An 11,935-nucleotide genomic window follows, 5' to 3' on the forward strand; every position below is an offset into this window, starting at 1 on the left:
TCCTTCCTTCCTTCCTTCCTTCCTCCTTCCTTCCTTCCTCCTTCCTTCCTTCCTTCCCCTCCCTTCCTTCCTTCTTCCTTCCTTCCTTTCCTTCCTTCCTTTCCTTCCTTCCTTCCTTCCTTCCTTCCTTCCTTCCTTCCTTCCTTCTTCCTTCCTTCCTTCCTTTCCTTTCCTTCCTTCTTTCCTTCCTTCCTTCCTTCCTTCCTTCCTTCCTTCCTTCCTTCCTTCCTTCCTTCCTTTCTTCCCCTCCCTTCCTTCCTATCTCCCTTCCTTCCTTCCTTTTTTCTGTTCCTGGTTCTTTTTTTTTTTTTTTTCCCTTCCCTCCCTCCTCTCTCCTTCCATAAATATTTCTAAACTACAACTCTGGATCTGATGCCATTTTAGTAACTGGCATAAGTGGACCCCTTTATATCAGATAGAAACAACGGGAAGCTCCAGGATGTTGCCTTCAAGGGGCTTCCTTACTTCAGGGAGGTCTTTGGCACCTATCCCTTCTATGACTGATTTATATGACTGACTTATAGCCTGAACTAGCCTTCAGCTCCTTCAATCAGCTGAATGCTGTGCTCTTGCCCAGAATCTGCTCTTTGCCCCTTTGGGACATTTCTTGGTCTCTTGGTTATTGACTCAACCTCATCCTGTACCTTACCGTTTTTTATTCCCTCCTAGTTTCATGACTTCTCGCTCTGACAATATATGGCCTTTTCCACTCCTAAGCCTGTCTGTCATTCCCAACATGATGCATCTGTCATGAAGGCTTTCTATCTTGCTTCACACTGAAAGGCATGGTGCATTTACCTTAGAGCAGGTCAGAAGTTTCCCCGTTCTGGCTCGTTCTTTGGCTTCTAATTTGATCTTTTAGGTGATGGCAAGTTTTTATCTCTGATTCTGGCAACCTAGCTCAGACTTTTGTTGTGTCCCATTGCAATCATTGTATAGCTAGTTTTATCTTTGACATTAAAATGTTTGATTCATTCAATCACAATGCATTAACTATTTTCTATATTTCTGGCAGCATGTTGGGTACAAGGGTTAATAGTATAGTTAATCTTAGAAAGCTAATATAGTTAATCTTGAAAGCTTTCTCTTAGTATGAGTAAGAAACAAGCAGGGACATAATTACTCTTCCATGTGGTCATGTGTTGTAATAGAGGTCAGGGATAAATTTCTGCGACAGTGCAGAGTTTGGGGGTCATGCTACCAGTTGGTGACTCTTAATAACTAGTATTAATCATGGTTATCATTTTTTTTTGATGAGTCAGGAATGCAACCCAAGTCCTCATTTTATTTTTCTTGGTATTCGCAGCACAGGCCTTGGCATATAGTAGGTGGTTATTAAATACTTGATAACTAAATAAGTGATGCTTTTTCTTATGAAAGAAAATAAATGTTTTTAGAGAGTCAGCTTTATACCACAGTTTCAGGGAATGAATTGTGATGAAAAGCGAAGATTGCTTTTGCTTGAAGGAGGCTGACAAATTTCCCAGACCCGGGATCACTTTATGCTGTGTATGATTTAAGGGTGAGTGAGCATGCCAAAGCGCTCCACTTGAGCTGAGTAATGGGGAATGAGTTGTGGAGATGTGGTCTTAGATGGTATTTTGTGAAAAATAGTAGGAGATTTATGGCTATTAAACAACTTTGTAGCTGCCCCCTTCTTGTTTTGAAGCCTGCCAAATCACTCCTCCTGTGGTCTGTATCATATTCCTTCAGGGCATCCATGATGTTCAGAAATATCCACTGGAATGCAGGTTTCCATGGAATGCACCCAATGGGAAGGGACTTGAATTTTACATACTCATCTGAAGACATTTGTTTTCTTCAACCACGGAGTGAGATTCTCACTCTGCAAGTCTCTCATGGAGTGTGCTGCACTTCTACTGACTCTTTTCCAGCGAGGCTGCCAAAGTTCTGTCTTCCTTCCTGCACCATGGAAATTGCAAAGTGCAGTATATTAGTGACTATTATCATTATTGCTGTGAGTTTAAAAACTTATCAGCAACTACCCATTTGTGAGTAGGGAAAGAGGACAGAAACCTTCAGTATGCTTTGACAAATCTTAAGCAGAAGAACTTACTAGGCTGGCATGAGCCTTTCAAGCCTTAGTATGAAGGGGGTACACATTCACTAGTATTTATCAGCTTTTTCTATTCCTTTGTCATACTCAGAAGCCTTAAGAAAAACAGAAATGGGGGTATTTCGTCACAAAAGGCAAACCAGAAACCGCCTAAATTCATGTTATTCGTGTTGTGCAAGTATTGGGAAACTGTTAGAGGAATTTCCTCTCATTATGGGTTCATATCAATATAGGGCTGTATGGATCAGAGAGGAAATAGGAATATTTGTTTTTTCGATTTTCTTGTTTGAGAAATTTCAAAAATGTAGAAAAGTTGAGAAATAGTGAACACATGTAACTGACATATAGACTTTGTATTTTCTAATATATTGACATCTGTTTCTAAGTCTTTATTTAAATAAAATAAATAAACCATATATACGTGTGTGTGTGTATATATATGTATATATATATTTGAAGCCTCCCCTATCCCATTAGCCCCAGTCCTATTACCCTGCATTCTGGCAGAGGCAGCCATTTTCATGAAGTTAGTGTTTAACTAGTGTAATTGTTAGATATTTCCATACACACATGAGGTTGAAGATGAAGATAGATAGATAGATAGATATAGATATTTCATATTTGTCATTTTGCAACTTGTATTTTCACTCTATGTTAAATTTATTTATTTATTTATTTATTTATTTATTTATTTATTTATTTATGTTTTCTGTGTTAAAATTTTAGACCTATTCAACTAGAGATACATAAACCAGATTTACTGCTCTTAAATGCTAAATATTCTGTCATACAAATATACAATATTTTATTTATCCATTTTCCTTATTGACAGGCATTTGAACTATTTCCAATTTGGTGTGTTCTAAATAATCATGGAATAAACACTGTTTTATGTTCCACTTTATAGACCTGAGTGAAATTTTCCATAGTACATACATTTTAAATAAAATACATTTTAAATAAAATTTTCAGTTTTATTAGGTATTGCTAAATTACTCTCCAAAGTAGTTGAACCAATGTCTATTCCCACTGGCAAGGGACGAGAGGATAAAAGTTCATTTCCCTTCATTCACCTTAGCCCTTGTTGTAAGACTTGAAAGTTGGCCAATATGGTGAGTGGAAAAATTGTATCTTGTTTTAATTTGCATTGCTCTTCAGACTAGTGAATTTGGCCTTCTTCTCTTTCATTTATTAACCACTCAGGTTTTCTCTTCTTTGAATTTCCTGACATTTCCATTGTCCATTTTTCTATTAGATTTTTAATTATTTAGGGACATATGTATTCCAGATGCTAATATTTTATTGTAGTTATTACAAATATATTGGGGTAGGAATGACTTAAAAAATAAAATGTAAGAGTATAACTTTCTGCCATAAGTAGTTAGGAAATTTGGCAAGGACTCAAAGATTTGAGAAGATTTATGGTTCTGAAGATTCAGATTTACCCAAATTTCCTTTATTCCCATTTTAGGCATATCTTCTTAATCCAGGTAAAAGAAAACATTACTTAACTTTTTCCACTTACATTTCAGTCATTTCATACTCAATATACTATGGGTATGTTGCTTCAGTTTCGAGGGAAGTTCTTTACTTGGGGCAGGTAATGTGCAAGTTTAAGACATTGTCTTGTCCACTTGTTTCATATTAATCACTCTTTTCTTAATTGTTCCTGTAACCATAATATCGAGAGAACAAATGTGTACATCACTATTGAGAAAATCCCATGGACTTCATTTCGATAAGAGCCAAGTCAAAGAACTGGTATTTAGAATCTTAATTTGTAGTAGCTTCCTTAAACATCCAGCCCTAGATATTCCACCAACAGTTCGCAAAATTGTTCTTTTCCTGGATTCTTTTCCATGACTTGAGTTTATAAATGGACACCAAGAAGAAAAATAATTAAATGCTAGGCATAGAATGATGACTATAAAACAGAACTCATGCCACACCAATTTTGCTTTGACTACAATTGGAAATAAAGGTAAATAGCTATTTTACCCTTGGTTATAGAGCTCTAATGTTTTGCCCAGTCAGAGGTATTTGCTGAAAGGTAGTTTCTTCCAGTAATTTTAGGAAAAGCTGTCATCAAATTGTCAACAGCCCAAATTGAGATTAAACACACTAAGAAATATCACAATATAGCAACCTAAAATTCATACTGGTATTTTGGGCCTTTATAGCATTGAGGTGGAACAGAAACATTGACAGAGAACTTATGGCCTTTTACTAAGGAAGTATGGTAGATCTGTGGAAGGACAGCTGCCATTACTTTGCCCCATATATCCTGCCTCCAGCATTGAATAGGCGCCATATTTAGAACACTGTCACTGTGTCTCATTTATCATGTGGGGATTGCAAGAGACCCTGAATGCCAAATGGAGGGACATGTGGTGACTTTAGTATTTGAAAATCTAATTTCTGCAGTATCCTAAGTATCTAATGATATGGTATCTAGTAGTCTTATCTACTTTTTAAAACATTTTTCTTGGTGACTGAACTTTTATCTTTCTGGACCCAGTACCCTCACACCAAGCTTTAAACACCACATGTTTCCCTTGGAGCTGGAGTAAAGTTGTGCTACCTGAAATCTGTCTCTACCTTAGGGACAAAGCTTCTGATTTTGCTCCATTCAGAACTATTTCTGTAAAGTCTCCACTGAAAGCCGCTTAATCAAACATCTCAAATGTCAGAAGCAGGGTTTAAAGGGTTTTTCTAGCAAGTAGGTCTAATCTCCTACTTAGTTTTGATTCCTATAATGTAGATAATCTCTTTGGAGAAAAGGCCTGCTCCAAGGAGGGCAAATATATCCCATAGAATATATTTCCTATTCCAGAAAGAAAAATGTAGCATTAATGAAATTTACTTTTTCTTGAAGCTTGGAAAGGTTGTAAGCTTAGGATTTTGATCCTAGCAGATGTTCTTTTTTGGATATTAAAAAAAAAAGTAGTATTTGATTCAGAAGTCTCAGTAAGAATTGCAATAGTGATGCTTCTTGCTATAAGTATCCACACTGAATGTATCAGAACGGTCATGGGTTCTGAGGGACACCTGACTCCACAGCCATAGTCCTTTCTTCCTGGCTTCATCCCCTTACTTGTAGAGTTACAGAGAAAGAAAGGTAGCACTTCTTACCCATACAGGTCACACTATATACAGTTCGATGGTTAAAGAGCTGTTTGTGTACAATAAAAAACCATTTTCACAGATACATTTCATATCATTTTCTTTTAGGCTTTGGAATGGCAAAGTTTTATTGGGGACCATTATGTACCAAATTTCAGATGAGTTTTTCAGTGTGGTTGTTAAACTTAGTCAGAACCCCAAATGCACAGTGTACAATGGTTTATATCCTTCAGTTCATGCTACTGAGCTTCTGTGTCTCCATGCCACTGGGGCCACGTAAACTGGCCCTGTTTTTCCCCATCCACCCTGGGGCAAAGCCCAGCATCTTCACTGGTTTCCATAGAAATCTACTCACAGTGAACACTGAATCTGTGGGAAGCACCTGAAGAAGGCCTGTGACCTTTACCTTCTCTCCTTCCTCCTTCTCACCTTTCAACACAATAAACAAACCATCCCTTTGTCACAGAGCCCTTTCACCTGTTAGTGAGACTCTTCAAAGCTTCCTATGCTACCCTGCACTCACCAGAACATTATCTCAGCACAGACAACTCTTGCTTCCTAAGAAGAGTCTTGGTTGATAATACTTCCTCCAGACTCACATCCCTAGAAGACATGTTTGGTAAATGAAGGTATTTAGTGGTTGGTGTTACTTCATGTTGACATGTTCTTTTATTACGCAGGCTTCCAGTGACCATGTCGAGGCCCCTCCAGAGCACCCCTATACACCCCTGCCTTCTGCTTCCAGGGATCTCACCAATCACCGAGGTAGGAACTCAGCTTTTTATTGCTCTTAGTAGTTACAGGGAGGGACACTTGGCTGTGCAGAGCTCTGGGCTCATTATTGCTGCCTCCGCACTTTAGAAGGAACACAGTGCTTTTCAAGGTCTTGATGAGAAAACCATACCTGTCAAACCTAGTGATTTTAACTCATATTAAATAGAATTTAGTGGCGGTCTACTGGGAAGGCAAATAAATCCATGCTATAATATAATTTTGTGATTTGATTTTTTTTTCTTTAAGTAAAGAGATTATAGTACTTAAAAATTACTAAGTAGATCATTACCTGCAGCAAAAGTGTTGGAGAGAATTGAGAAACTCACTAATGTTTGTAAAAGTATCATTGTTTGGAGAGAATAGTTGAAATCTGTAATTTTAAAATGAATGAACTCTATGTTACAACTAAAAGGAATTCCAATTTGCCTAACAACATTGCCCAGGATCAATGCACAGCTTTTCTTAAATTATCTGATCCTCAAAAACATTAATTTGGCTTACCCGGTGTTCCCGAAGACTTCAATTCTTACTACCATTTCTAGAGTCTACGTGGAATATAATTTAAAAATGCCTCATCCCTTTGCTGTCTGCTTAGGCCAAGGACTCTATGATCACCTTTGTTGGAACTGGGAGGACACGAGGCCATGTGGTATAACTGTTTTACCCCTTTTATCCTGGTTATGACTACAGGCATGTTTCTTAATTGTGAATCTGCCTTCCAATCTAAGTAAGAACAAGCTTTTATTGAGGGCATTCCATACTTTGAACATATCCCCAAGCGGGAAACTCCCCTCATACATTCAGGGAACACTGAATAAGGACTGTTCCAGCTCCCACCTTCTTTGCAGGATGGATGGGCATGAACAAAGGCTGTAGAGATGCCCAGAAAGTGGGGAAGCTGGCACTTGAAAAGACATGTGGGCTCTGGGCAAATGGCACACTTCTACTCTGCAGGCAATGATCAAGAGTGTATTGCAGGATTCCAGGTGTCTGTGATTTGGACCTTTGTTGCCTATTTGTTGTCTGGGCACAGTAGAACTTTTCTACATTTGCATATATTTTGGTTCAATTAGAATTCTGTTCATTAGGTGTCAGTTTTGTGGAAATCAACTTTGTTCAAAGGCAGGTAGAACAAACAGCTACCCACATGCTGTATTTGGAGGACCGCGAAGAGAGCTCCCTCACTGAATGTCCTTATGGAAGTCTTGAACATATTCCTTTAGGGACTGGTGTTTTTTGTTTTGTTTTGTTTTGGTTTTTTTTTTGGTGGGGGGCAGGTGGAGAGTTCCTCTAGGTGAATAACAATACCATATCTAGACAGAATAACCAATTAACTCTAGCATTATATCCTCATGGATTTATTTATTGGTTTCTTATATTTAAATAAAGGTATTTTTACTGTATAGATCATTGAGTACACTGCATAGGAATTGAAGTCTCAGAGCCCCTAAGTCCACTTGTAAAAGTTGATCTAGCCATGAAATTGAGATTTCACAAAAGAAGGACATAATGAGATAAATGATAATCCCCAATAATAGGACCATATTTCACTGTAATAGTAAAACAAGAAATTTTTTTAAATTTTAGTGTTTAGAGTTAAAACAAATGCCCTTTGATGACGTCAGAGCCCGACATTAGGGGAACGTTGTTATTTAAAGGACCCAGCAACAGATATCTCAGTTTTACTGAGGAATACCTTATCCATTTAATGAGCTGGTTGCTTGATTAGTTTGAAGGACCTGGTAGTGAAAAAAGTGAACATAATGAAATGGTGGCCAGGTCTTTGGGCCTGTGGTCTTGTGGATACCAGTAAAGAGAGAGCCAGAGAAATTCATTAAGTTTGAATTATTATTGGACTGATCCATGTAGGGAAGAGATGAGACTGATATGTTTTAGCTTGGCGTGAATCCTATGATAACAAGTGGGGAAAGCCTGATTTTTCAGCACCCGGAATGAGACTACTTAATGCCACTTTGCTTTTTTATATTTAAGTTAAAGAAATTATTCTTTTTTTTTCTGATCATATAAACCACCAAACTATCTGAGTGTCATTTGTTAATACCTTTATGGAAACAGTTTACAAACCTTTATCCAGGGAGGCTCTTTCACATTGTGAAGGCAAATTACATCATTTCTTTCCCAAGTGAAATCCTCCATGATGTCTGAAACTTGGTCTATAAAATCTTAAGTGGAAGTTCTATTTGCAAATAATTTTTGATTCATCCAGTTCCCAATCTCTTTTCATTCCGCACCAACAACTACATAAACTGGTGGGCAGTAGTTCATGTGCAAATTGCTATTTTTCTGTACGTGCCATTTTCCCTTTACTTGTCCTTTTATGTAACTTCCAATGTCAAGTCTGATAAACCCAAGATTCATTTCCTAAGGACTGTAGATTCAAATGCAAAGGATTTTGCATCTGTAATTTACAGCTAATCCATGCATTGTAGGGATAATAATGCACTGTACTTTTTGATTCTTATAAGAAATTGTTTCTTACATTGATTTTTCCTCTTCCTGAGGTACTTGTAATATTTGCTTCTTTCTCCTTAGTGCAATTGTTTATATTCTTTGTGTGATAGAGGTGAAGTGTATGTATATCTTGAACTCTTCATAAATGAAAGTTCCCTGAGGGGCAGTAAAGATTCTAATTGTTCTTCTCTTTCACATCACTGGTTCCTGCTCATCCTACAGGTATCAGCTTAAATATCCCAGCTGTAAGGAAGACTCTTCTGATACCACCCCACACATTTATATTAGGTCAGTGCTCTTTTATTCAGGGACTGTCTTCCTGGACAGGCTATAAGGGCTTAGAGGCATTGATGGAGATTGTGTCTCTTTGCTCACCACTGTGCCTGCAATGCCTAGCACAGGGCTTCCTGCTTAATAGAACCTCAGGTTAATATTTGTTCAGTAAATGATGAGAGGCGAAAGTCAGTAATTTAGATGCCTCTGTGAGATACCTTGATTGTGTCTGAGAAAAGAGACCCATCTTTCTTTGGGAGTGAGTGATACTGGAAGGAAAGACCAGCCTTGTGGACCTCAGACCTCAACTTTGGTTGCTTTCACAACCCCAGATCACCATGGTTGGGTCTACATCTATTGGTTCATTGCCAGACAGCATTTTAGCCACATTGTATAACTTCCAAGTAGATAATAATTTTTATGTCATAGTTTTCAAAGTCTGGTATTTTGATGGTAGGAAGGAAATAGGATGAATTAAAGCAACTAACAGAATTATTTTACTAGAACAGAAGCTTCAAAGAAGGGGCTGGACTTGCAATGAGATGCAGGCCGTGATATACATGTGGTTTTAGAATGGTGCGCCTGAATCTCTCTGAGAATTCTACTCTAGGTCTGAGTATGTCTTTAGAGTACAGGGACCACGCGGCTGTGTCAATGATCCCAGTTGATACCTAGTGGCAGTCTACTTACTATATCCTCTATTGGGTATCCACATTATGAGGAGTGTTGAAGTATTAGAAAAATGTTTCTTTAAATATGTGCATAGGACATACACCTGCCTGCCAGGTATTGCCACTCTTTATCTGGTAGCTGTTAGAAATGGAATTTGCATTTATATAGACCACTGTGTCTTTTGGGGAAAACATTTCTGTTTAGTGAATAGACCATATCATACTCAAGACAACCCTGTAAAGTAGGAAGAGTAAATATTATTATCCCCATTTAACAGAGGAAGGCGCCAAGAACTGCTGGGGAAGACTAAGTCACTCATTGACAGAGGCAGGGAAAAAAAAATATTCAGAGCTCTGTATCCTTGACTCCCAGGCCACCCCTGACATGTGTCCTTCACACAGGACATCTGAAGCAAATACGGACTGACCGTGGCATTGTGCTGGAGGGAAGAAGAAAGTACAGGCAGAGAAATGGCCTGAAAATGGCCACTGCCAGGGGTGAATTTCCAAAGCCTTTGCTAAGGCTGCAGCAAAGTATTATAGTATCCTTGCCTGTTTTTGTCAAAAGAATTGTGTTACTTTCCTTCCCTCCCTTCTTTTAAATTACAAGTCTATAAATTCAAGAGCAGAGAAAGTTTGAAAAACCAAAGGGGAAAATGCTATGGCATCAGTCTGTATTCAGATAGGAAAAAAGAAGACCCACTATATATTCACATCATGAAGGGTTTTAATGTGAGGAATGAGAGAGAGGCTTATCCAGTCAGGGAAGACCCCACTCAGTGTCCCAGCCTCACACCGAGGCTGGTGATCCTTGAGACCTTGCTGAAGTTTCTGCACATGTCAGGAATGCCTGGGAACCTCCTAGTGACATTCTCTATGTGCAGCGCCACTGTGGGAGTGACTCTAAAGAAGTTCACTTGGACACTGCTTCAAACATTAGAACTGCCCAGACATTGCCCTGTTCCTCTTTCTCTCTGGATTTCCAAGTCATACTCCAGTGTCTCTGTTTGGCTCAGTCTAATGTAGAACCATGCACCAAGGGAAGTCTCAGAAATGCAGTTTCTAGTTCCTCCTCTGAGCTGCAGAGAAAACCTTAGTAGAGGGTGGTGGTGATGCCAGGTCAGAACAGACAATCCCACACGTATCCCATAATCTGACATGGCCAGTAGCTATCACACCAAAGGCCCCATTACGGTGCATTTGTATGCACATTTTGCAAAGTTATTGCAAGTCCAGTGAACATCCCTGAATTATTATTTTTTTCCCTGATGCTTATACAGTCTTGAAAATATGCCATAGTTACCTTGTTGTATTAAGCATTGGACTTTAAGTGTATGAAAGAAAGAATGCAGGAAACCAAGAGGAAATCTATGGAAACTTGCTTGGAGATGGTTGCCAACCTACTTCCACCCAACCTTGGCAATCTTGCCGTTATCTCTGACACATTTGGTAGGTGTTCATCCTCTTCTGCCGCCAGGGGCTTGGTCTATTTGTGTTTGAAATTGCTGGGACTGCCATTGAATGATTTACATAGCAACTCATCATAATTAGTTATCGTTTGCAGTCTCCTTAATGTGAGTTGCATTTTATGCTTAGGAATTGATTTTTCTGTATATCTCCATGAAGCAGCAAAATGTGTGCCATCCAAATAAGAAGAAAAAGATAGAAAGAAAAACAGCAGGCATTTTTTTTATTTTCTTAACAGTTTTAGCATGAGATATCATAAAATATGTTTTCACAGAAGCCATAAATAGAGTGTTTTGCTTCAACTATTTAAATAAGTCAAAATGAAATGAATAAGAAGAAAATGAATGGATGTGTGTGAAGATGTGGCAATGTAGACAAAGATGTTTGGGATGGGGAGATGTTGGCCAGAAAACCTGCATGCCAATGAGCAGAATACTTTCGGGAGGGTTCAAGATGGGGCTGCTTGATAACCAAACTGCTCATTACAATTTGTTTTAGGCTTAGAGGATTTGGAGGTAATCTGTCTCTTTCAGACAATTTTTTAAATTTTTTTTCCTGTTTTTTGTTTGTTTGTTTGTTTTTTATGGTCCTCCCGTCTTGCTATGTCATCCCACAGGGGACATGAAACCTAAGTAGGTTTGATTGTTATAAACAAAATCTACACAGAATAAGAGCACAGACTAAATGAAAATAAATACATTTATTTAGGTTATCTTAATAGGTCAGCATTAAGGTATCTTTTTGCCTATTGCTTGTTGGTCCTCATTGACCATTTAAAAAGATGAAATAAGCAATCTGATGGTTATGGTGACTTTGCCAGGTAGGTCCCACCTGAGATCAGACCCTATGACTAAAGCAGCCTGCTTACTTATTGCTTTCTGTCTTCCTAAATATTTTGATTAGTTTTTGAAGGGAGCTAACTATTGGATGATTTCTCAAAAAACATCACCAAGTCATTGAAGATTCAGAGAAGCATGGCAGATCCAGCTCTTCTCCATGGAAAATGTATTGAAAACTGTGAGAGAGAGAGAGAGAGAGAGAGAGAGAGAGAGAGAGAGAGAGAGAGAATGAGAGGGAG

The 11,935-nt window shown here is 38.3% G+C and overlaps 1 protein-coding gene across 7 annotated transcripts in view; it reads left to right on the forward strand.

The window, feature by feature from the left end:
- LRMDA (leucine rich melanocyte differentiation associated) overlaps window positions 1-11,935 on the forward strand; it is a 1,047,786-nt gene that overhangs the window by 834,892 nt on the left and 200,959 nt on the right. For 5 of the 7 annotated variants that reach the window (XM_040485493.1, XM_040485494.1, XM_040485488.1 and 2 more), the window contains one exon: window positions 5,881-5,965. In XM_040485493.1, coding sequence (XP_040341427.1) covers window positions 5,881-5,965 — 85 coding nt within the window. Of the gene's footprint in view, window positions 1-5,880; window positions 5,966-11,935 lie in introns of those variants that run through there. The other 2 variants (XM_040485489.1, XM_040485490.1) reach the window with 2 other exon arrangements.

The sequence above is a fragment of the Herpailurus yagouaroundi genome, unplaced genomic scaffold (genome assembly GCF_014898765.1).
Source record: "Herpailurus yagouaroundi ecotype Mexico unplaced genomic scaffold, PumYag 163, whole genome shotgun sequence".
NCBI lineage: Eukaryota > Metazoa > Chordata > Mammalia > Carnivora > Felidae > Herpailurus > Herpailurus yagouaroundi.